We start from the raw sequence: 22,900 nt of genomic DNA, 5'->3' as shown, positions 1-22,900 counted from the left end.
TTTGATCTATTAAAATGAGAAAATAATTTAATATTATTATTATTATTTGTTTGATCCGTTAAATAGAGAAAATAATTGAAGAAAATTAAGGGACACTGAAAGAGGACATATGTAGAGATGTAAAGTAAAAACACAAGCTACATTTTCGATTTAAAACCCAAGGGATGATAGGGTAGAGTGGGGGGAAACGCCTTTCAAGGAGTCATTTTTTTTCTGTGAAACAAAAGTTATGTGTCCAGAATAGTTACCATTCTTTTAGTAACAATGTTTTCATGTTATTAGATTTTTAACAACAACAACAAAAAAAATGAAGGGAGCGTTTTGCCCAAGGTTCTGAAAATATAATTATATTTCTCTTAAATAACAGTTTTTCCCTTTCTACAGGCCTCACTATTCTCATATCATGTAACTGTGATGTTCTACAAAACAAGCTTTCTTACTGCTGGAAACTAGAACACCTGCTGTGAAATCCGTTTTCTCTCTGATCCATCACCAATGTAAGCTTCGTGAATAGTTCTACATCACTCTTGTCAACATAGTCCATAGTTACAACAAAATGTATCGTGACTTTAGCTAGTTGTTATTTTGGGGACAACAGTGGGGTTGGGGGCTTTCCCCACTCTACCATAAACAACAGAAATAATGAATTTCCTGCCCTGGCTAACTCACCTATTGGTGTTCCTCACAGCCACATTACCCAGGGTAGAATCAACAATCGTAAAAGATATGGACCTGTATTTGTCCTCAGATTTGTATAAGAATTTAAAAAAAGATGCCTTAATGTTATGAAATGTTGCTTAGAGTAGGCTACACTGGGAGAGGTCCCAAATCTTTCCTACTTTTCCCCTATTTGGGGAAACAGGGACTTCAGACCAGCGAAAATGAGTCTGGCTGGGTATTAAAGGTAGGCTATTGGGAACTTATTTGAGGGAGATACATTGATGTCCTTTAAAGACCTTAACAGAAAATTTGGAATCCCAGTGACACACTTTTAAATAGGCCTACTTACAAATTTGCAACTATATCAATGTCAAGCAAAACTCTTCACTATCTAGACCTCTACAAACAGAACTAGAAAAGCTTATGTTTTCTGGGGATCTTAGTACAAATCAAATTTCATTGTTTTATTACAAATATGCTAACAGCTCTAAAGAATCATCAGAATTGAGAGTTGCTTGGGGTATAGATTTGCAATATTGACCTTTCAAATTTAGAATGGAGCCAGATATGTGTTAAAGCCCATAATTTATCAATTAACATTTGAACTGATCCAATACAACCGGGTAATGCATACTTAAGTCACACCTGAAAAAATAAGTCAGCTTAACCCAAACATCCCAGACATATATTCTTTCACTGTATCTGGGAATGTGAGGTGATCAAGACATTCTGGCAAAGAGCAATAACTAATTTCCTCAATTATTTCAAAACCAATTCCAGTTACCCCTGAAATGTGTGCATTGGGTTCATTTCCTGCAGGTTATCACACTAAAATGATTGACATTTGTCTAGTTATTGCAAGACGTTTGGTAGCATTCTACTGGAAGAACATATGGTCCATCCAATGACCATTGGTAGAAAGATCTGGCACATTATATTGTTTTGGAAAGAATAATCTACAGTATAAAGGGCAAACTAAAAGACTACCATACAATTTGGCATTTGTTTATACAGTTTCTGGAAAATGATCAAATATTGGCACAGGCAACAAATACCTCTCACTCTACTGGTTGATATGTATATGCACTTTTGCATGTGGAAATATGTGGATATGTCTGCCTTGCCTTTGTATAATAACTGCTTTACCGCTATAAACCACTTAGAACTGTAACCTATAAAATCTGAATATTATAAATGATCATTGAGGTGAGAGTGGCAGGTGTGTGGATCTGCAGTCTCAGGACCACGTCTGGCCGGAACAGCGCGAGTCTCGATCAGTCTTGCTACTGGAATTTTGTCTGTTCTTCTACGCAAATATCCCCAAATTTGAATCGGATAGGGATTCTATGTGAAAGCAATGTTTTTTATTCATTTCACAGATACCCACTGGGATTTGAGTCTGGGCTTTGCTGTGGTTTTTGATGCATGTTCCAGGTCATTGTTGATTTGGAAGATGAACCATCATCCAAGTCATTGTTGATTTGGAAGATGAACCATCATCCAAGTCCCAGTGCTCTTGTGGACTTCAGCATATTTCCAGCAGGAACTATCTGTATCCATCCATTATTTATCTTCATGAGTTAACTGATTAACACCTTAACAGATAAAATATCCTCAAAGCATGATGCCACCTCCACCACAATTTATCACAGTTAGAATTCACTTTACTGGCCAAATAAGTTGCATTTACCAAGGAATTTGCCATGGTGTTCTGCTCCAACAAGTAAGTCACTAAGGTACTTTTGTTAAGACATTACAACATACAATATAAACATAACCAATACACAATAATGTAAATATTAGGCAATTATTCATAAAATACAACAAAAGTTGCTGAGTCTTGGTTATTTATCCACCTACATCGATTGCATTGGAAATGTTCTTATAGACTATATTTTCTTTAATGCTGTATTTTCTAAAATAACGTTCTTTTAAAATAATGTTCTTTGTGGCCTGGGAATGAGCCCTGCATTGCATTTTGATGTTCTATGGAAAAATATAAACATAATGGGTATTGCGTTAAAGTTCCCCTTTGTTCAGCTTGATTTTTATCCCAAACTCCTTGTTTATAACTTCTTCACTGTGTTGCAGCTCCTCCGTGGAAAGTTACATAAAAGGGGTTTTACTGACTCTTGAGTGGCGTAATCACTTACACACACACATACACACACTGGATACACACTGACACACACTCATGACTTCACAAGAAATGTATCAGAGAAGATGAATACTAAGTGTGCAATTAGAATCAATTTTTATATATAAAATTAAGTTATTTGTTCAATTTAATAAGTGAGGGTTGGTGGCAAGACTATAGGAAATAGACAAAGGGAAAAAGACTAGAAATTGTCCATCATATAGCATGGAAGTGTTAACTGATTGCATTTGTAATGAATTTCATGCCTTTCATCTTTTTTATTTTTCAGAAAACATTCAAATCAAATGTAGGCTATTGTTCAGGTAATGATACATTGTAATCACTTTTGGATAAAAAGTCAATCATAGGTTATGAAAGCTCAACAACGTAATCGTTAGAATGCTAGAAATTCTAAATGCATGCCTCTTTTTACATTTTACTCATGTACAATAATGTAGAATATAACAGTTACAGTAATAAGTTAATTGTAAAGTGACAATAGTTTTTTGTTCTGACTGAGATAACAGAACGTGAAAGTGATTAAACCAATAAATGACTCAAAAGCTTCAACTTTCTATTGTAAGTTCTGTAACTATGGACATCCCCTTTTCTGTAAGATAGAAATATCACTTCCCATTCACTGAACATGGATCAACAAATGGTGTAAGACTTAATTATAAACTTTAGCCTTGCAAAGAAAACCCCAAGTGTGTGGCAGGCACCTCTTTTTGCAATTTCGGCAGACATCTGAGAAAAAGAGGAAATTGTTTTTATTGTTGAGAAAGATCAAGAAGAAGAAGTCACACTGATGAGCTCACTGTGGAAGCAGCATATTTAGCCATGTGATACCGTTATGACTAGAGGCAGTTTAGACAAGAACAATGTATATGCTACTAAAAATGGGATAAATGTGTGCTGAGTGGTTAATAATTAATATCTGTAGACTGTGTATTTCCACTCCCTTGCCTTATTGTCTTCCTTTTATAGCTATTTTGTAAAGGTAGGCCAGTATGATGTTATTCATGCGGTTATTACTTTCAGGAGAAATGAGATAAGCAAAAAAAAAAAAAGGAAGTGATGAATACTCAAAAACAAGTGACATTCATTGTGAAGATGTTAAATGACCCTGATTTAGTGGGTGACACTACAATACTATTTCCCCCACTGTCCAATAATGTGTTCCTGAGATATAATTTGAACCCTCCATATATATCAACCATAAATACATACATACATAAATAATTAAATGAAATAAAATAAAATACAAAAAAATTCAACATTCACATGTTACATTTGAAGAAAAATCTGAAAGGAATATCTATTTTATAATGTTCCAGTTAAAAAAAATAAAAAATAAAAAATCTTAAAGCATAGTTTTGATCTAGGCTGTTCCATCCATATTTGCATTTATCCAAGGCTACTGTAGCCTATGATTGAAAATCTATTTTCCTGCCAAAAATATATTTCATTCAGCTTCACTGTTTACAACATACATTTAGCAAATATTTGAGATTTATGTTTTTCTTTATGTGCATGGGAATTGCATTTCACACATTAATCGGTCTATCAGTCTTAAACTTACCGTGTCACCCTCTCGCATGCCCAGGTGAATCAATTATTAGTTAAATTGCAATTGTTTTTAAAGACTGCGCGACTTTGTTAAAAATAGCCGGGGATTTCTGTGACTTCAACAGCCAATAGGATGTGACATAAACAAGCGACGCGTCATGAGCACGAGATATGAGGTTGGGCCCATGATTCCTTTCATTTTCTGTTCGTTACAGCAAATGAATCTAGTCGAGCAGTGTGGACGCATCTCAGCAGGGCTGAAATCGACTGGGTCCAGAGGAATGGCTCAGGCCAGTCATCTGCAGATGATTGATGAGAAAGACTTGCGCGATGTAGTTTTGGTCCGAACGAGTGTAGGTGCTTGTTTGCGAGGACATTTTGGGAGGACGGGACGCAAAGTGGCTGTCAAGTTAATCAAGGATAGGTAAACTGCATTTTCACTCATCGTATATCTGACTTAACAGTTTTGCACGTTTATTTTTTGCGCTTTGCATAGTAAATATTCATATAGGCCTGTATAGATCATATAATGCAATTAATATTTACTAAATAATAGCCTTTTGATTAGTTGCAAAATACTAATTAATACTTATAAAACATAAAAAAATAGTAATAATTAATGGTCATATGAATAAACAAGCAAAGTAAGCTCTGTTAAATATTGTTTTGTGGAGTAAAATCTACGTAGGCTACAAACATTGTGCAATGTATAGGGTATTTCCAAAGCAAACAATGGAAAACAAACAAGTGCTTTGTGTGTGTGTGTGTGTGTGTGTGTGTGTGGTATCAGTAAATGGGTTGACAGGTTAAAGAAAGAAGGAATGCTGGGCCAGGCGTGTTCTGAGCAAGTTTTAGTCCCATTGGGTGTGTATACAACTCACTCTCTGGTTGGGCTGGTGTGGGACTGGATGACTGAAGGATCTCTAGATTCACTACTGCATGAGGTAAGCACAAACATAGTTAAAAATATACAACTACAATAAATATAATAAAAAAGACTTAATGAGTCAAAGGCAGGTGTGTTAACACACCTGATGAGTCTGTTATCTAAAACAGGAAGTGTTATTGTTGTAGAAGATGAAGGTGGTGACTTCTGACAGTGAGAAGAGAATCCCCTAGGCACAAAAATAGTGCCAACCAATGAATAGCATTCCTATACATGCATCAGCATTTTAGTAGCTATTGTGTCATCAGTAATATAACTTTTACTTTCAGAAAATGTCTGCCTGTGCATTCTACCAGTCTTATTTAACTGGAGAAATTGACATATATTTTTTTGCTTTCATTAGACAGACATGTTCCCAGAGCTTTCAATGGCTCTTTGTCTTCGGATCCTTTTGGACGTTTCTAAAGGTTTAGCTCATCTCCATGCCATTCCGCTCCCTCATGGAGCCCTGAAAGCCACTAATATTCTTCTCGACCAACAGTTCTGTGCCAAGGTATTGCCAGGCGTAGCCCCAAAAATTCCCTTAAAACAGAAACATGTTTTTTTTTATATTGTGCTGTTGCTTTACTAATTTTCTTACTTTCAATATATGTGTTGCTTTGTAGTTGTGTGACTGGGGTCAAGAGATAAACATGGACTTGAGCACCTCTGATGGCCGTGGACCATGTTACAGAGATCTGGCCTATGTGTCACCTGAAGTCATACAAGGTGCTGTTCCTTCTGTAGAGGCTGACATATATAGGTGAGGTGCATTATCTCAACATTTTAGAGTGTGCTTTAGAGTGGAATTGTTCATTTGAGTGTTTTAATGATTTTCTAGTTTTGGGGTTCTTCTGTGGGAAACGTTGAATAGAAAGCGTCCATGTAAAGGTATGTTGTCTCTTCATGGTATCAATGTAACCTATTGTCTTATTCAATGAGAAGGATTTTTCATTCTTCCATTTGCCTAAAGACAATAGTTTTCTCACAGGTATTGATCAGCTTCAGAGAAAATTGGAGCTTGGTTTGGAGGTTGACCTTCTGCCACCAATGACACCTCAAAGCCATGCCCTCACCCAGCTCATCATTAGGTGCTTGAACAGTGATCCTCAAAAACGACCATCAGCTGAGGGTTAGTTATGGAATTTTTTATGGATCTTAGAGGTGTTATCTAATATTACTTAATCACTAATTATGTTTTGCTCATCCAGATTGTGCAGTTGTTCTATGGACAACTTTGGAAGTGTTTGATCCACAGACTTTCACCAAAGCTGTACTTCATCTGAAAACATGCAAGGTACTTGTCTAATGATTAATAAGCTGAATAATAGTTGTATTGGCTATTTTATTAAGTGGAGTCCAAAGTCACTCTACAAATCTAGGATTTCTTTCATTAAAATCTGGATAGTAATGAAACATTTAAAACAAAGTAAAAGTTAAGAAGAAAAATAAGCATTTAAGATTTTCTGGTCAGTAATCCAATAAGGATATTATTTAAACTGTTCAAAAGGTCAGATATTCCTTCTTCCACTGAAGAACAAGATGCCCTTTGGATCAAATCATTCTTAGGTTGTCAGGTATTACACAAACTTTTGAAGTTCATGCAGCTCGAATGCTGCATTCATTAAAGCAAAATGAAGACAATACCAATACTATTCATTTTTCAAATCAATATTTGATTATACATTTTATAATCAAAAATATATAGCTATATATCAAAGTAGAAACATTTTCACTAGCGATCGTGGACTCCACATCATGTTGATTTTTTTCCTGTATGAATTGAAATTAATTTTAATACAGATGAGAAGAATTTGACTGCAGACTGATTGTGTATTTGTGTGTGTCTGTTTCACCAGGAGAGGAGGCTACTGAGCTGTAAAATGCGCTCATCCTGGGAGTTGCCTATTGAGCTACATAACCTAGAGGTAGGAAAACTGGTGCATTTATTTTGAACCGGTTTTACTTGATTTTGTGTTGAAGTGCTCTACATTTACATTTAATCATTTAGCAGACGCTTTTATCCAAAGCGACTTACAAATGAGGAGAGCAATAGAAACAATTAGACCAACGAGAGAACTACAGTATACAAGTGCTGTGACAAGTGTCAGATCGTCTAGCACAGTAAACAAAGCATGGTTTTTTTGATAAATTAGCCCAAAATTAATATTTATATAATTTTTATATCATAATGTTAGTATTATTAAGCAGAAACTCAGTCCGATGCTGTATTGTGTGTGTGTGTGTGTGCGCATAATAAATAACTTTTAAATTGAACACTTCATAAACCTTTTGGATTCTGACAGCTGACTGTCTTTTACCACCAACAGGACAATAATTGCAAAAGTACCACAAAAAATTGGAACTCCAAGGTGATTCCCCAGAATGAGACTCTGCCAGTGTCTTCACTGAATGCAAAAGTAAAGGCGCCTCTGCCAATTGCAACAAGAGATTGTCCTCAGATCGGATGTTGTAGGGGTTAGTGAGCTCTCATTTAATAGTATTTTGAATATACACTTTATCACTTTATTACTATAAATTGCCTTATAATTTAGTTTTTCCCTGCTCATGGCTTTTATAGATACTGACAAAAGTTCAGTCCAGTCCAATAACTCCTGCAGTGATCATGGTTTCACTAAGATTATTGGACATCCCGGAGTTCCCCAGAGACAGAGTTCTACATCTTTAAGGTCCCCATGTGTCCCCACAACGATATTTCAGAGTAACCCACAAAACAACTTTGGCAACCAGGGTGAGAAATTAGTCTGTCTCCAAAATGTCCCAACAGTATAAGTTTTTTGAATCCCTCTAATTTTCTCCATTCCTGTCCTGCACATTTCCTACATATGAGTTTGGACCAAGAACATAAAAATGCCATTGCTGCGCACTTTAATCCATCTGGAAGAGCTCTGCTCTCTTACAGTCTCAATTGCCTGATGCATTATAGCTAAATAAATCTGGAGGAGCTTTGTGTACATATTGTGTACATACTGTTGGCATAACTACCTGGACACAGCAAATGTATCAGTTCTTTGTGTTGGGCTTTACATGTGCGCAGTAAGCAGTTCTGTGGGACTGTGCTTACTCGCTTCCTGAATGACTGCCCCACTCATTCCTTATCTGTGTCCAGTGTGTTTCCTCCATAGAGGGTTTTTGTTTTTCTCAGAATTAGTCTTGTTTTGTTCATTTAAATGCTAGTAGTATAGAAGGTTTTGTCCTAGTGAAGTAACTGGCTAAAGGGCAAGGCAATTTTTTCAAAAAATAGACTATGATTAAAATGTTTGTGGTCAGTAAGATTTTTTTTATGTTTTGCTTACCAAGGTGGCATTTACTTGATCAAAATCTAAAAAGTTATCTACAATATTGTAAAATATTATTACATTTTAAAATGACTGTATTTAAAATAAAATGTAATGTATTCCTGTGATGGCAAAGCTGAATTTTCAGCAGACATTACTCGATCTTTCTAATATACTGAAGAAAAGCATTTCCTTTTATTATCAATGTTGAAAACAGTTGTCCTGCTTAATATTTTTGTGGAAATTGATATAATTTTTTCAAGTTTGTTTGATGAATTTGAAATAGATTTTTTTTGTAACATTATAAATGTCTTCACTGTCAATTTTGATTAATTTAACGCATCCTCGATGAATAGAAAACCCCAAACTTTTGTATATATTTAATATATATTTGACTTATCAGCAAAGTATGTGCATTATTTCTAAATGTGTAGAATTTATTATTAATATAATCATGCATTTCTTATAATGACCTATTAACTAATTATAATCCCTTTGTTTTGTATCTGAAGATCATTAACAGCTGTAAAATGTCTGAACCTAGGTTGATCTGATTTGCTTTGGTCACACATATAATAACAGAACAGTATAAAAATGAGGTATAAATAGTATCTTTGTGTTAGTTCCTAACGCTATAGTTACATCATCATCATCATATACTCTAATCCTTCCTCTTTCTCTAGTAAAATGTCAACTGTCTGCGGGAAGGAGCTGTTGCCAACTTCTGCAAAACAAACGGGAGGCCATTGTTCGCTGCATGACTGAGGGGCGACTCAACAATGTACTTGACGTGTTGCGGGCCAGACAGGCTGTGACCCGCGAGACGTACGAGATCATCACTGCGGCCCTGACCTTGACCACACGCACGCGCTGTTTGCTTGATATCTGTGCCTGCCTTGGTGAAAATGTTGCCATCTTGGTGGCCACGACTTTAGGTTTAGTATCCACTGAAAATGCTCAGACCACCCATAGGTGGCAGGCTGGTTAAATTATGCCAACATGCTGCTAATGTTATGCAAAGGCAAAATGCAGTAACTGCACATGAAACAATTGATATCAGATTGATATAAGATTTGTATGGCACTGTAATGTGTCATTAATATGTTGAGATGGTTAGTGTGTTCTTGTTTGGACTGCTGTATAACAGAAGTCAGACTCTCTGGAAGGGTATGATGCAATGCAGTTTTAATCTTGGGTCTAAAAATCTCATCAAATTAACACCCATTATACAGGGTACTGATGAAGTCATTCTTTCCCAGTTCACAAACTGAAGGGATTAGTCAAATGCCTTTGAACATGATGTTCTGATGAATAGGCAAATACAGGTTTGATAACGTTCCTTTGTTTGTGGAGAGAAAAAAAGTCAACAGCACAGAAACCAATTATTTTGAAAAGAGCCTTTAGGAAAGATGAGACTGTTTCTCTTAATCATGCTTACTCAACAGTACTTGCTTGTCAACTTTCAATCTCAGTTGCTGTTAATACTGAAACTATTGACTGAGAAGTTCACAACCTAATTATTCATAATCATTTGACAGACTCATCTTACTATATCCACATTTATCTTGTGTGTACTACACATTTCCATTTTTCTTTTTTAAATCTTAGACTTACAATTGTGCATGTTGCACAATAAACTCAGTTTTTGATTGTAGTGTGTCTTGCAACAAGACATTATTTTTTATTCCCTGTGTATAGTTTGTAGTATGGAATGTATAAAGCAAAAAAATAAAAATGTATGGACAAAACAAACATGGTATAAGAAATGTCATTAAATGATAAATGTTATATAATATATACTGTTGTGTCTTTACCACGGTTTAACGGTATGTGTCCCTTCAGCGTTTGGCCTGAGCTCTTATGTAAGATCCACTTCTTGGAGAACTTGGTATTTGGTATTTCTCAGGTCAATACCATGCCACATACCTCCTCACAGAGTGTCTAATTGCATGGATGATCTATACATTGGTCAGTTTTAAAGGACATGAACGGTCCTTGCTATAGGGGCCTTTACTCACATTGCAATGTGAGAGATGAAATGTCTTCGGCAGCGTAGAGAATATATTGTATTACATATTGTAGAGAACTTTTTCAGTTTTTTATTTAAGAATAATTATTAGAAATATCATTATAATTAAAGCAATTATTCTATAATTATTGTCAACACGACATACAGCTACATGCTTATGAAAAATAAAAAAGATTTGATTTGCATTTTTAATTACACTATTTTTTTCACAATACAGGCCCATTTAAAATAAACTAGTGAAGGTAAAAATGTTATTAAAATAACTGGTAACCACTTGCAGGACCTAAAATATTTGTTCCCTTGTACTGTTCAAAAATTGGGGTCAGTGAAATTGCATTTTAAAAGAGAATAATAGTTTTATTAATCAAGGATGCATTAAATTGGTCAAAACAAGTGACAGTAGTAAAGTCTTCTAATATTTAAAGATTTTTATTTTAAATAAATGCAGCTCTTTTGAATGTTCTATTCACCATAGAATTCTGAAAGAGAATTTTAGAAAATATTAAGTAGTTTTCAACAGTTATAATAATAAATGTTTCTCGAGCACCAAATCGGTGATTTCTGAATGAATGAAGAAAAATGGTTGCTGAAAATTCAGCTTTGCAATCACAGGAATAAATGAAATTGTAATAATATTTCACAGTATTGGTTTTTACTGTATTTTTTTACTGTATTACTGTATATTACTTTTTACAACTTCTTATCAAAAACAAGTTGAGATTTATCTAATATTTTTTACATATGAGCTATATATAACCATTAAATATTTACGTTGATTTAGTAATAAGGATAACTTTATAAGAAAAAATAATAAAGGCTTTAAAAAGCACTAGGCTTTTTATTCTTTTCATCCCTTTTTCTTTAACGAAACCTTTTTCCTCACTAATAAACTAATCACTTGGCTTTGAAGGTGTGAAGCAGTTAATCAGAAACCACTTCAACACAAACAAACGAATAAACTACTTTAAAATGGCTCGCTTTTTGCTGTAGAGCAACACCTGGATGAGATTGCTAACACACCCATAACCCACGTCACAGCAAATATACAAGCCGGTGTCACGTGACTTTTTTGTCATCTTGCATCCGTGCTTCAGTATTCTTCTAGCTGTAGTTAAAGATGCTGCCCTGTCTGCTAATGTCACCAGTTAGACGAAGACGATAAACAAGGAGCACTATAAGGTAAGGACATGTTTCTGTTTTTAACGATGCGTTTAAAGAAGAAAAAAGAAGGACTGGGCTGCTTGTGTTAAATCAGCGAGAACAGCTATCCTGTTATAATTCCATTCTATTGATTCTATTCTTTTTTCCCTAATAAATGCATGAACTGAATGTGTTCAGTATGTTGAATGAAAAAAAGCAGATATATCTGTTAAAATGTCGCAGTGATCTAGTCTCATATTCTGCTGCGCTCTATGAAAGGAAAACAGGATGTCGCTTCACATTATCCAATCGATTACAAAATGCTTGATGTTTATTCCAGTCCTATATCCATACCAGCTATACTTTAAGAACAATGGATTTATTAGAGCTATGTTCATTAGCCCATCGCTCCAAATTCTTACCCACAGAACAGAGCAGGGCAGACTACAAGACTGATGATGGGGTTGTTTTGTTGAACAGCTGAAAGGCTTGAGGGGACAACCTTAGCATTAAAGTCTCTGTGTAGTTTCAGACACTTGTGCTGTTTTACTTATTTATTTATGTTTGTGTCAGCCGCTTACATGTCATAGGCTACATTTATTATTTTGTATAGAACCCGACTTTTTTTCTGTACTTTAACGCGACTGCTGCGCGTCTTGTCGTGACAAAGAGGGTTGCCAATTATGAACTTGTTTTGATCGCGGGGTGCTAAGTTGTTGTGGTTGTTTTAACGTGTTTTTTTTTTTTTTTTTTAATCACCTTTCGTTTCTTTTTTTTTATTAGACCCCTTTAGTTTCTAGTTACCAAACAGCTGACATAGATTTCTAAATATATAATAGCGAAAATTATATGAATGAACAGTTTTTTTTAATAGTGCAAGATGATAAAAAGGCCTAACATATTAAAATTCTTAATAAGGAATAACAATATTAAAAGGGTGTGATGAAACCAGTCATTGTCATGGACCTTAATTAAGGACAGACAAACAGGACAGTCAGTTCACTGGGTGTTATCACTCAGCTGATGCAACATGGAAAATGCATCTTTCCAAAACATTTAATTTTTCTCTTTCCAAAAGATCACACATTCAAACACACACTACATTGTTTATACTTCCATATAAATATTTATCTGTATGTATTAAACATGTTTTCTTGCACTTTTATCAGTTTGTCTGTATCAAAAAGATAAGTAAAAAACACCAAGAGCATCAATCAAAAGCTAGACAAGTTCCCACAAAAAAGTCGCTCATCTCATTCAAAGTCAAAACTAAAATGATGTCATTGAGTTTCCGAGGCAACGATAGTGGACTGCCCTTTACCACTGTATACTGATGTGTCATGAGTGCAGATGTTTTTGTGAAACATCATCTAGGATGGGAAACAAGCCTCAGGGAAGGAAAGCTCTCTGGGGAGAATTTGGGAACAATTTAATCAGTGCTTGTTTAACAGTTGCATGCTATATTATGAATTAATTTAAAATGATCTGCCCTCTGTTTGAAAGACAAGACTTTTGGTATTCAGACGTAATGAGAGTTTTACAAGGTTAAATGTTAAAGTGAGTGGTTCAAGTCAAATAAACAGAGGAATGTGCTTTCAGCTCTCCACAATAAGAGAGGTGGCAGCAATGGACATGTCATGCTTAATCATTTATAGAGGGTCAACAAACAGTAAGCCCGGACTATGAAACGTGTGATTTCCCTAATTTAGAAACCCATATAGAAACCCTGACTGAATTCATGATTAAGTGCATAGGTTTCATTTTCAATTTTCAGCTTCTGACTGGGAGACGGGTTATGAAATGTTTGACCAAAGAAATACTTGTTTACGTAATCCTAATGATGCAATCTTCACACTAGCTTTTCGTCAATTAGCATCAGCGCAGTTTGCACGTATGTAATGTACTTATGCTGTCCTGTACTGACTTCACACCATCACTAGACATTGGAGGCCGGATGTGACTTTATAATTATGTGTGGGTAACTGCATGATCCCCAGTGTTATCATGCAGTTGCAAACATGCACAAATATTTAGTCCCAAAACGAATATCCTGTAAATATTTAGTTGCCCACATGTTGTTCCAAACCTGTATGGCTCGCTTTCTTCAGTGGAACACAAAATACATTTTTTTTTAAAGTATGTTTCTTAGAAGAACATATTTTGTCTATACACTGAGAGTCAGTGGGGTCCAAACAACTCCGGACCCCATTTGTAGTGTTATTATAGTAATAATTTATTTATATACTAATAATATAGTATTTTTTTAATATTTTGAATTAGTGATATATTTTATAATTTAGTGTGTCTATATGTTCTAATATATTTTAATAATTTTTTTTATATATTTTAATTTTAATTTTAGTTAGTAATTTTGTCATTTTTGTTATTTAAAAAAAATCTATTTAGTTAATTGTAAAATTTTAATACTTCAACGTTTTTAGTCTTGTTTTAGGCAACAAGTCTTATGTTTACTGTTTATATTTTATTCTATTATTAATTTGTGGTTTTTAATTATATTTTTGTGTTAATTATTTTTGCTTTATTTCAGTTACCAGAAAAGATTTTTCAATTTAGTTCGTTTAACAACACTATCCCATTGACTTTCACTGTATAGACAAAAAACACCAAGACAATTTTCAAAATATCTTCTTTTGTGTTCCACTAAAGAAAGAAATCCATACAGATTTCTAATGACACGAGGTTGAGTAAATGATGACAAAATTTTCATTTTGGGGTAAATCCAAAATTCTGGAATGAAACTCTAGATGGTGCAGTCCGATAGGTCAAACTCAATCTGACATAATGACATCATTATCACATGGCACAGCTGATTGGTTCTTTTTTGTATCAGCAGCCAATGAGCTCGCTGCTCAACATTCAAATACTTGGCTAGCACTTGCTGTAGCAGTTGCAGCGCGCTTCAGAAACCCTCCACCTTCCCCAGCTCCACCTGTACAGATCTGCTATGGGGTGCTTCATGTATGCTATATGGCGGTTATTCATATGTGCTATATGTGCAGCAGCAGTATTTCTTACATGCTCACAGCAGCATGTTATGGATGTATTGGCAGTAGCATGTCTCGGTACTTTCTCCACTGCAGCAGCATAGCAGATCTATTCTGCCAAGACCAAACACATTGTCATGTACATTACCATGCCAGTCCCTTATATAATTTCTATAACTAGTTTTTCTGCTCTCTGTTAGGTTGGATCAGGCCAACGAGGACCCTTTCTGTCTCTGAGCGGCACCACTTCCACCTGTGTCCAGAATGGAGAGCGACGCTGAATCCAGAAAGCTGAACGGCCAACCTGAGGGTTCGGCAGCTCTTTCAAAACCCAAAGAGAGCATGCAGCTCAAAAAGGAGATCTCTCTCGTGAACGGCATCAGCCTCATCGTGGGGAACATGATTGGCTCAGGCATTTTTGTGTCGCCAAAGGGTGTTCTAATCTACAGCGCCTCCTACGGATTGTCTCTAGTTATCTGGGCCATTGGTGGCATCTTTTCAATAGTGGGTGCTCTCTGTTACGCTGAGCTCGGGACGACAATAACTAAGTCTGGCGCCAGCTATGCCTACATCCTGGAGTCGTTTGGAGGCTTCATAGCATTTATACGTCTATGGACATCACTGCTTATCATCGAACCAACAAGCCAGGCCGTAATTGCCATAACTTTTGCCAACTACTTGGTTCAGCCACTCTTCCCCACCTGCGAGCCTCCGTATTCTGCTTCTCGGTTCATTGCTGCAGCTTGTATTTGTGAGTAGCGTGTACATGCTGTTGCTCTACACCCTTGTTTTTCACATTCTTGAACTTTCTTGTCTTTCTCACTCTGCTGTTTTCTCCCCATGAGATCTGATAAGCTGGTGAGATCCATTATGGTCTAACTTTAAAAATGTCATGGGGTAGTTAATGAATAACTTGTTTTTGAGCTCAGGGAGCCCGTTCTTCTGGTTCTGTGGTGCCTCTCCTCATATACCTGTTTCACTTGGATACCTTCAGCAGCCTCATTAGACATGCCACTCTAAACATTACCGTTGCTATGACTCAACCAAACTTTTACTACTCCCCACTAATAAGTATTTATTGAATTTAGTAGTTTTAACTGCTGTCTTTAGGGAGTAACTGATATTGTTTGTTGTCAAAAACACAATCAGCATTCCATTGTTGTCATTCACTTCACGGCTGGAATGCATTGCATCACTTTTAAAATCAGAGCATGTTTTAAAACACTAGGCATCATACACTTTGTAAATGGTTCCAGAGAAAAACTGAGCATCATATGCTAAAATCCTGAGGATCACACATTACCAGACTTTGTCGTTCCGGAAAACGACAAATTAATGCAGAAACATGCCCTTGCTAAGATGCACAATAAATTAAAACATGTTTGATCTTCTTTAACTCGATGGAATCATAGTCTGAAGCTAAAAAATCAGAGTCTGTGCTTTACCATACTCTACTTGATTTTCTGTGAAATCTGTCAACTCTGACTGCCTAAAATCTGCAGACTGATTCTGACTTTTAGCAACTAGCATTGACTTGTCCAGACTGCAAATCAGGGCAAAAATCTGTGTAGTGTATTCCAGCCTTAACTTGTCAGAGTACTTGTCAACATATATTCTTATGCTAACATGCTTTCTGGTCATGATATTGCAGGCCTGCTGACCTTTATTAATTCCGCTTATGTTAAGTGGGGTACCAGGATGCAGGATGTCTTCACTTATGCCAAAGTGCTGGCCCTCATCGTCATTATTGTCACGGGGATGGTGAAACTGTGCCAAGGTAAAAAAAAAAATGAATTTGAGTCTACACAATCAGTGTTACACAATGTTTTGCATGTTTGCATCCAGGCCAAATGTTGATCTCTCATGAGTTCGGAATCAGTTTAAAGGGATAGTCAAACAAAACTTAAAAGTCTGGCATTTATTCACTCTCTTGTTGCTCCAAATCTATATGACTTTTTCATATGGCGATTATATGACAATTTATTATTATGACAAGAATATATTTAGAAAAAAATTTGTTGTTTTTTTCATTCATACAAAGGTAACCAAAATCATGTGATTACCAAAATTCTTCAAAATGTCTTTTTGTATTCTGCAGAAGAAAGGAAGTCATACATTCTTGGAATTACTTATTGGTCTCATTGGTTTCTCTCACTGGCTCTTTATTTTTATTTTATTTTCATTAGTTTATTTAACATGCACAGTGCACACTAATATGCATAACTGTAAATGTGCAAGAATTAGCCTAAAGGTTATTTTTCTTTTGTAGTCCCTGAGCAGAATGTACAAACGTAAAGTATGCACAGTATGTTGAATATGTAAATGTAAGACAATAAGAGGAAAACCATAAGACAACATGCATTCACATTTACAGTATATTGATCTTGTAAAGCTGTTAATCGTTTTGCCACTTTTGTAATGTTTCTCACACAGGTTTTACAATGAATTTTGAGGATTCGTTCAAAGGCTCCTCTCATAACTCAGGAGATATTGCTTTGGCATTGTACTCGGCTCTTTTCTCGTACTCAGGCTGGGACACGCTTAACTTTGTCACAGAAGAGATTAAGAATCCTGAAAGGTACCACTTTGAGACAAAATTGACCCTCAGTTCCTTTTTCTGTTGTGAAGATACAGTATGTAAAAATAGGTACTGAAAAGATAACACATCTGTGTCCATGCACGTCCCAGGAACCTTCCTCTCTCAATTGCAATCTCCATGCCGATTGTTACAATCATCTACATCCTAACAAACGTGGCCTATTATGCTGTGCTGGATATGAGTGCCATCCTTGCCAGTGATGCTGTTGCTGTGGTGAGTTAATAGACTTCTGTGTTCTCATAATGTCTGTAGTGTAAAAGCTAATATTTCCTAATCGTCCCACAGACGTTTGCAGACCACACTTTGGGAGTGATGAGTTGGACCATCCCTATTGCGGTTGCTTTATCCTGTTACGGAGGTCTTAACGCTTCTATCATTGCTGCATCCAGGTCAGTCTGAAGCTTGATTTCTACATACCATCACAGAACACTAGCTTTAGATTTTTTCCCTCATTTTCTGTCTAAAGAGACCAATTGGGAACTGTGTTGGTATTATACGTTTTGAAACCGGCCCTGTACAATTGCACTGGCTTTATGGTTTTATTATTCCACTTGAACCTCTGCTTTGTTCCTCAAGTTTATTCTTAATGACTGGTGTTAAACTCCAGGAGGAGGAACAAAGCTTAGTTCAGCTCCTGTGGTTTTTATATGGAGCTGCTCAATTGCTCATACCATCTGGAGCTGCTTTTGTGGTAATGACCATGTGGGGGTTCACGCCACTATTCCATGTGGAAGATAATGTGGAGTGCTGAGGATTTTTGGGAGTGTTGAGAAAACAGACATGCAGAGATAATGGGAATTCAGATGCACTGATCAATTAAATTCCTGTTTATATCTATAGGACTTGTTTATTCAGATGTTTTATGTATATGTATGCTTAAGTACTTATACAGTTGATTTTGTTTTAAGGTCAAGGATGTGCAGGTATATGAGTAAGAAGCTCATTTTCATACAATCTTAATGTTTTGTATCTTTCGTCTGTTTGTGTTTGATTTATCAGTACTTGATCAGTTTGATTTATCAGTACTTTTGATTAGGGGCAGTGTTATTTTAATATTATTGATATATTATTGTAGATTATATTTCAAATGAGATTTTTTCGATTTCATTTTAATTTAAAAGTTTTAGTAATTTTGTTGTGTTTTGTAATAGTTTTTTTGTCTATGCAGATTACATTATTTTTTTTATTTCAGTTTTAGTATTTTTAGTACACCAAGTTAAACTAAATGGGCAGCTAGCTAAAATAAAAACATAAAAATTTTATATGATTCTGATTTTATATGATTTCAGTTAGAGTTTACTTCAAGTAACTTTTTTTTTTAGGTGCACTTATACTTTTAAATAAAGAGTGAGTCTCTTTCTACTGCAGGTTGTTCTTCGTGGGAGCTCGAGAAGGTCATCTTCCAGATGCTTTGTCTATGATTCACGTGGAGAGATTCACACCAGTTCCTGCCCTGCTATTTAATGCAAGTACATTTCAGTTACAATTAACACCACATGCATCATAACATATAGCATCAATATGACATACTGTGACTTTTTTTCTTCCTTTAAAATATGTAAATTAATATACTGCTATTATACTAATATCAATATTATGCTAATATTAAATATATATTTATAAGTTTTTAAAGTTTCATTTATGTACTACCTTTTAAGTCTATAGATATACAGGTCCTTTTCAAAAAATTTGCATATTGTGATAAAGTTCATTATTTTCTGTAATGTACTGATAAACATTAGACTTTCATATGTTTTAGATTCATTACAACACAACTGAAGTAGTTCAAGCCTTTTATTGTTTTATTGATGATTTTGGCATACAGCTCATGAAAACCCAAAATTAAAAAAATTAGCATATTTCATCCGACCAATAAAAGAAAAGTGTTTTTAATACAAAAAAAGTCAACCTTCAAATAATTATGTTCAGTTATGCACTCAATACTTGGTCGGGAATCCTTTTGCAGAAATGACTGCTTCAATGCGGCGTGGCATGGAGGCAATCAGCCTGTGGCACTGCTGAGGTGTTATGGAGGCCCAGGATGCTTCGATAGCGGCCTTAAGCTTATCCAGAGTGTTGGGTCTTGCGTCTCAACTTTCTCTTCACAATATCCCACAGATTCTCTATGGGGTTCAGGTCAGGAGAGTTGGCAGGCCAATTGAGCACAGTAATACCATGGTCAGTAAACCATTTACCAGTGGTTTTGGCACAGTGAGCAGGTGCCAGGTGGTGCTGAAAAATTAAATCTTCATCTCCATAAAGCTTTTCAGCAGATGGAAGCATGAAGTGCTCCAAAATCTCCTGATAGCTAGCTGCATTGACCCTGCCCTTGATAAAACACAGTGGACCAACACCAGCATCACTGACTGTGGGTACTTGACACTGGACTTCAGGCATTTTGGCATTTCCCTCTCCCCAGTCTTCCTCCAGACTCTGGCACCTTGATTTCCGAATGACATGCAAAATTTGCTTTCATCCGAAAAAATTACTTTGGACCACTGAGCAACAGTCCAGTGCTGCTTCTCTGTAGCCCAGGTCAGGCGCTTCTGCCGCTGTTTCTGGTTCAAAAGTGGCTTGACCTGGGGAATGCGGCACCTGTAGCCCATTTCCTGCACACGCCTGTACACGGTGGCTCTGGATGTTTCTACTCCAGACTCAGTCCACTGCTTCCGCAGTTCCCCCAAGGTCTGGAATCGGTCCTTCTCCACAATCTTCCTCAGGGTCCGGTCACCTCTTCTCGTTGTGCTGCGTTTTCTGCCACACTTTTTCCTTCCCACAGACTTCCCACTGAGGTGCCTTGATACAGCACTCTGGGAACAGCCTATTCGTTCAGAAACTTCTTTCTGTGTCTTACCCTCTTGCTTGAGGGTGTCAATGATGGCCTTCTGGACAGCAGTCAGGTCGGCAGTCTTACCCATGATTGCGGTTTTGAGTAATGAACCAGGCTGGGAGTTTTTAAAAGCCTCAGGAATCTTTTGCAGGTGTTTAGAGTTAATTAGTTGATTCAGATGATTAGGTTAATAGCTTGTTTAGAGAACCTTTTCATGATATGCTAATTTTTTGAGATAGGAATTTTGGGTTTTCATGAGCTGTATGCCAAAATCATCAATATTAAAACAATAAAAGGCTTGAACTACTTCAGTTGTGTTGTAATGAATCTAAAATATATGAAAGTCTAATGTTTATCAGTACATTACAGAAAATAATGAACTTTATCACAAAATGCTAATTTTTTGAAAAGGACCTGTAGATGCAATTGTAGAGTCTCTCAGGCTGGGACATTTGAGGTTTTCTATCTCCATCTAGTGGACCAAGTCACTTAGGTTGTGCTTTCTGTCTGCAGTGTGCCATGGCCCTGATCTACCTTACAGTGGAGGATGTTTTCCAGCTGATTAACTATTACAGCTTCAGTTACTGGTTTTTCGTTGGCCTATCTATCGCCGGGCAGATCTACCTTCGCTGGAAAGAGCCAGACAGGCCCCGACCACTGAAGGTGGGGAAGTAGAGACTATACAAATGAAATAAAAATGTTTGCATAGCTTTTGGAAAAAAAAAAAAAAACATGTAGAAGTATGTGTGATCCATTACAGTGTATCTTCAACACAGTTTTTTTGGTTTGTTTTCATTCTTTTATTTAGCACTTTTTTTCATAAAAATAGTTTCTTGAGCCCTAAATCAGCATACTGGAATGATTTCTGAAGGATCATGTGACTGACGAATGAAGCAGCAAACACAGGAATAAAATACAATTTAAAATATATTCTTCAGTTATTTTAAGTTGTAATAGTATTTCACAACATTACTGTTTTTACTGTATTTTTGATCAAATAAGTGCAGCCTTGCTGAGCAATAGGAGACATCTTTCAAAAATACTGAAAAATGTTACTGTCCCCAAATGTTTGAATAACTGGTTAGGACTGATTCAGAAATTTGAAATATTGAGACAATGAGAAGGGAAACAGAAATGACAGACTTAGTCAGGAGTTTCCATCCTAATATCAGGTGCAATTTTGTGACGAAATGTGTGAATTAATGTTGTTTTCCTTGTTTTCCATGTACAGTTGAGTCTGCTGTATCCCATCATCTTCTGCTTGTGTGTTGTGTTCCTGGTGGCTGTGCCACTTTATTCTGACACACTCAACTCACTCATTGGAATTGCTATTGCCCTCTCCGGAGTGCCTGTTTACTTCTTGGGTATCTATCTTCCAGAGTCCAAGCGCCCACCCATAATCACTAAACTGTTATGTAAGTACCACGGCCTTTAGCAATGCAACTTTATATTGTCCTTTAATTGACTTACAGCCAAAATGAGTGACAGTGATTATTTTTAACGTGTGTCTTCCTTACACAGGTGCCATCACCCGTTTCACCCAGTTCACCTGTTTTTGTGTGCTCACTGAGTTAGACACTGATGATTAGAGCACTTGCACCCCTTTGACCCAGAAACACACTGGTTCGGGGAGAGGAAACCATATCTGGAGCAACAGGAAAAAGATCTTCCACACTTTTAAAGACACAGATGCACTCTTAATATCACTGCTTTGGATTCTTCTTTTTCTTTACTATAAAAGGGATCTGCTAAGGCCACAGTGGACTGCAGTATTAAAAATATGACCCTGAGAATCATATAGCATGAAAACAAAGGCCATTTCGAAGCTCTGGTTCATAATGGTACCGGAGAGCTCATGATGCAAACACTATCTGTATTTCTCTCAGAGAAATGAGGACATAAACAGGATGCAGCGATTCGTGTGCCATTATGAAGAATATGGTCAAGAATGAAAATATGTTTATGTGCCCCTTTTTATAATCTAACATGATTTTATTTTAGAGTCTAGTTTTAAAATTGTCTATCAGTTTATTTATCCAAGTGAAAGAGATTTCATTTTCATCTTATGATTTTCTTCACACGAACATGTCTTCTCTTATGGTATTTGGAGAGGTCAATCCTTTAGAACTGCCCACATGCCTTAGCTGGTTTTTAGAGGGAAGGTGATTGTATGCATTTGAACGTTGAAATCTGCTGCTATGCTTCTGTACATGTAGTGAAGCATCACATGTTCGCTTGTGGAAGAGGTTAGGATGAAGAGGACATCAGATGTGCTGGAAACATTTGTCAACTCAATCCAGGAACGTTTAAGTGTCTCTGTTCGGACCTCTAGCTGTTTTTGAATTCAGTTAACTTAAATTTTAGTTTTAAACTGAAAAAAAAGTCCAAATTAATTCATATTACAATACTAAATGTCATGAAAATTGTTCTTCAATCATCCAGTTTTTATAAAATCATCCTTACATGTTCATTAGCCAAACTAGCAATACATTGTTACTGGTAAGAATCCCAGTAATCTCAGGATGGATTTAAACAGCTCACTCTGATAAAAGTTTACCTTGTAGCATTAACACACAAAACAGCTTTCAAACTATAGTGTTATTTGCCTTCATGTACAAGTGTTTCTATTAATTTATTTGAAAGAATATCTATACAACCTTTTTTTCTACCAGACAAGAACTGTTTGAATAAATGATTCATGATATTT

The 22,900-nt window shown here is 36.1% G+C and overlaps 2 protein-coding genes across 3 annotated transcripts; both read left to right on the top strand.

The window, feature by feature from the left end:
• The first annotated feature begins 4,522 nt into the window (after positions 1-4,522).
• On the top strand, positions 4,523-10,385 carry LOC306882943 (receptor-interacting serine/threonine-protein kinase 2-like). Of its 2 annotated transcripts, XM_079437964.1 has the most exons (11): positions 4,523-4,790; positions 5,157-5,310; positions 5,656-5,805; positions 5,918-6,054; positions 6,133-6,182; positions 6,283-6,423; positions 6,503-6,588; positions 7,151-7,219; positions 7,622-7,769; positions 7,873-8,043; positions 9,274-10,385. In XM_079437964.1, the coding sequence occupies exons 1-11, from the start codon at positions 4,525-4,527 to the stop codon at positions 9,576-9,578; spliced, it is 1,677 nt and encodes a 558-aa protein (XP_079294090.1). In that variant the 5' UTR covers positions 4,523-4,524; the 3' UTR covers positions 9,579-10,385. The 2 variants fall into 2 exon arrangements, with proteins under 2 accessions (XP_079294090.1, XP_079294091.1); XM_079437965.1 differs by lacking the exon at positions 7,873-8,043 and having other exon boundaries at positions 4,567-4,790; positions 9,274-10,375.
• A 1,292-nt stretch (positions 10,386-11,677) lies between these two features.
• On the top strand, positions 11,678-22,897 carry LOC306884211 (Y+L amino acid transporter 2-like). The gene is made up of 10 exons (XM_079439930.1): positions 11,678-11,798; positions 14,965-15,515; positions 16,416-16,541; positions 17,198-17,342; positions 17,453-17,576; positions 17,649-17,752; positions 18,732-18,828; positions 20,707-20,856; positions 21,425-21,608; positions 21,715-22,897. Exons 2-10 carry the CDS (start codon positions 15,029-15,031, stop codon positions 21,780-21,782), a joined length of 1,485 nt encoding a protein of 494 aa, XP_079296056.1. The 5' UTR covers positions 11,678-11,798; positions 14,965-15,028; the 3' UTR covers positions 21,783-22,897.
• The last annotated feature ends 3 nt before the right edge of the window (positions 22,898-22,900 follow it).

Source organism: Barbus barbus (assembly GCF_936440315.1).
Source record: "Barbus barbus genome assembly, chromosome: 2".
Taxonomy (NCBI): Eukaryota; Metazoa; Chordata; class Actinopteri; order Cypriniformes; family Cyprinidae; genus Barbus; species Barbus barbus.
Note: the sequence above shows the minus strand (reverse complement) of the source record. Positions and strands in the feature narration are given on the sequence as shown.

What these genes read in the sequence shown, in the direction of transcription:
- LOC306882943 (XM_079437964.1), top strand. Translation starts at nt 4,525, where the DNA reads ATGAGCACGAGATATGAGGTTGGGCCCATGATTCCTTTCATTTTCTGT. An exon ending in ACCAACAGTTCTGTGCCAAG is followed by an intron (nt 5,806 to 5,917) that starts GTATTGCCAGGC and finishes GTTGCTTTGTAG; the next exon opens with TTGTGTGACTGGGGTCAAGA. An exon ending in AAAACGACCATCAGCTGAGG is followed by an intron (nt 6,424 to 6,502) that starts GTTAGTTATGGA and finishes TTGCTCATCCAG; the next exon opens with ATTGTGCAGTTGTTCTATGG.
- LOC306884211 (XM_079439930.1), top strand. Translation starts at nt 15,029, where the DNA reads ATGGAGAGCGACGCTGAATCCAGAAAGCTGAACGGCCAACCTGAGGGT. An exon ending in GAGATTAAGAATCCTGAAAG is followed by an intron (nt 17,343 to 17,452) that starts GTACCACTTTGA and finishes TGCACGTCCCAG; the next exon opens with GAACCTTCCTCTCTCAATTG. An exon ending in TCTATCATTGCTGCATCCAG is followed by an intron (nt 17,753 to 18,731) that starts GTCAGTCTGAAG and finishes TTTCTACTGCAG; the next exon opens with GTTGTTCTTCGTGGGAGCTC.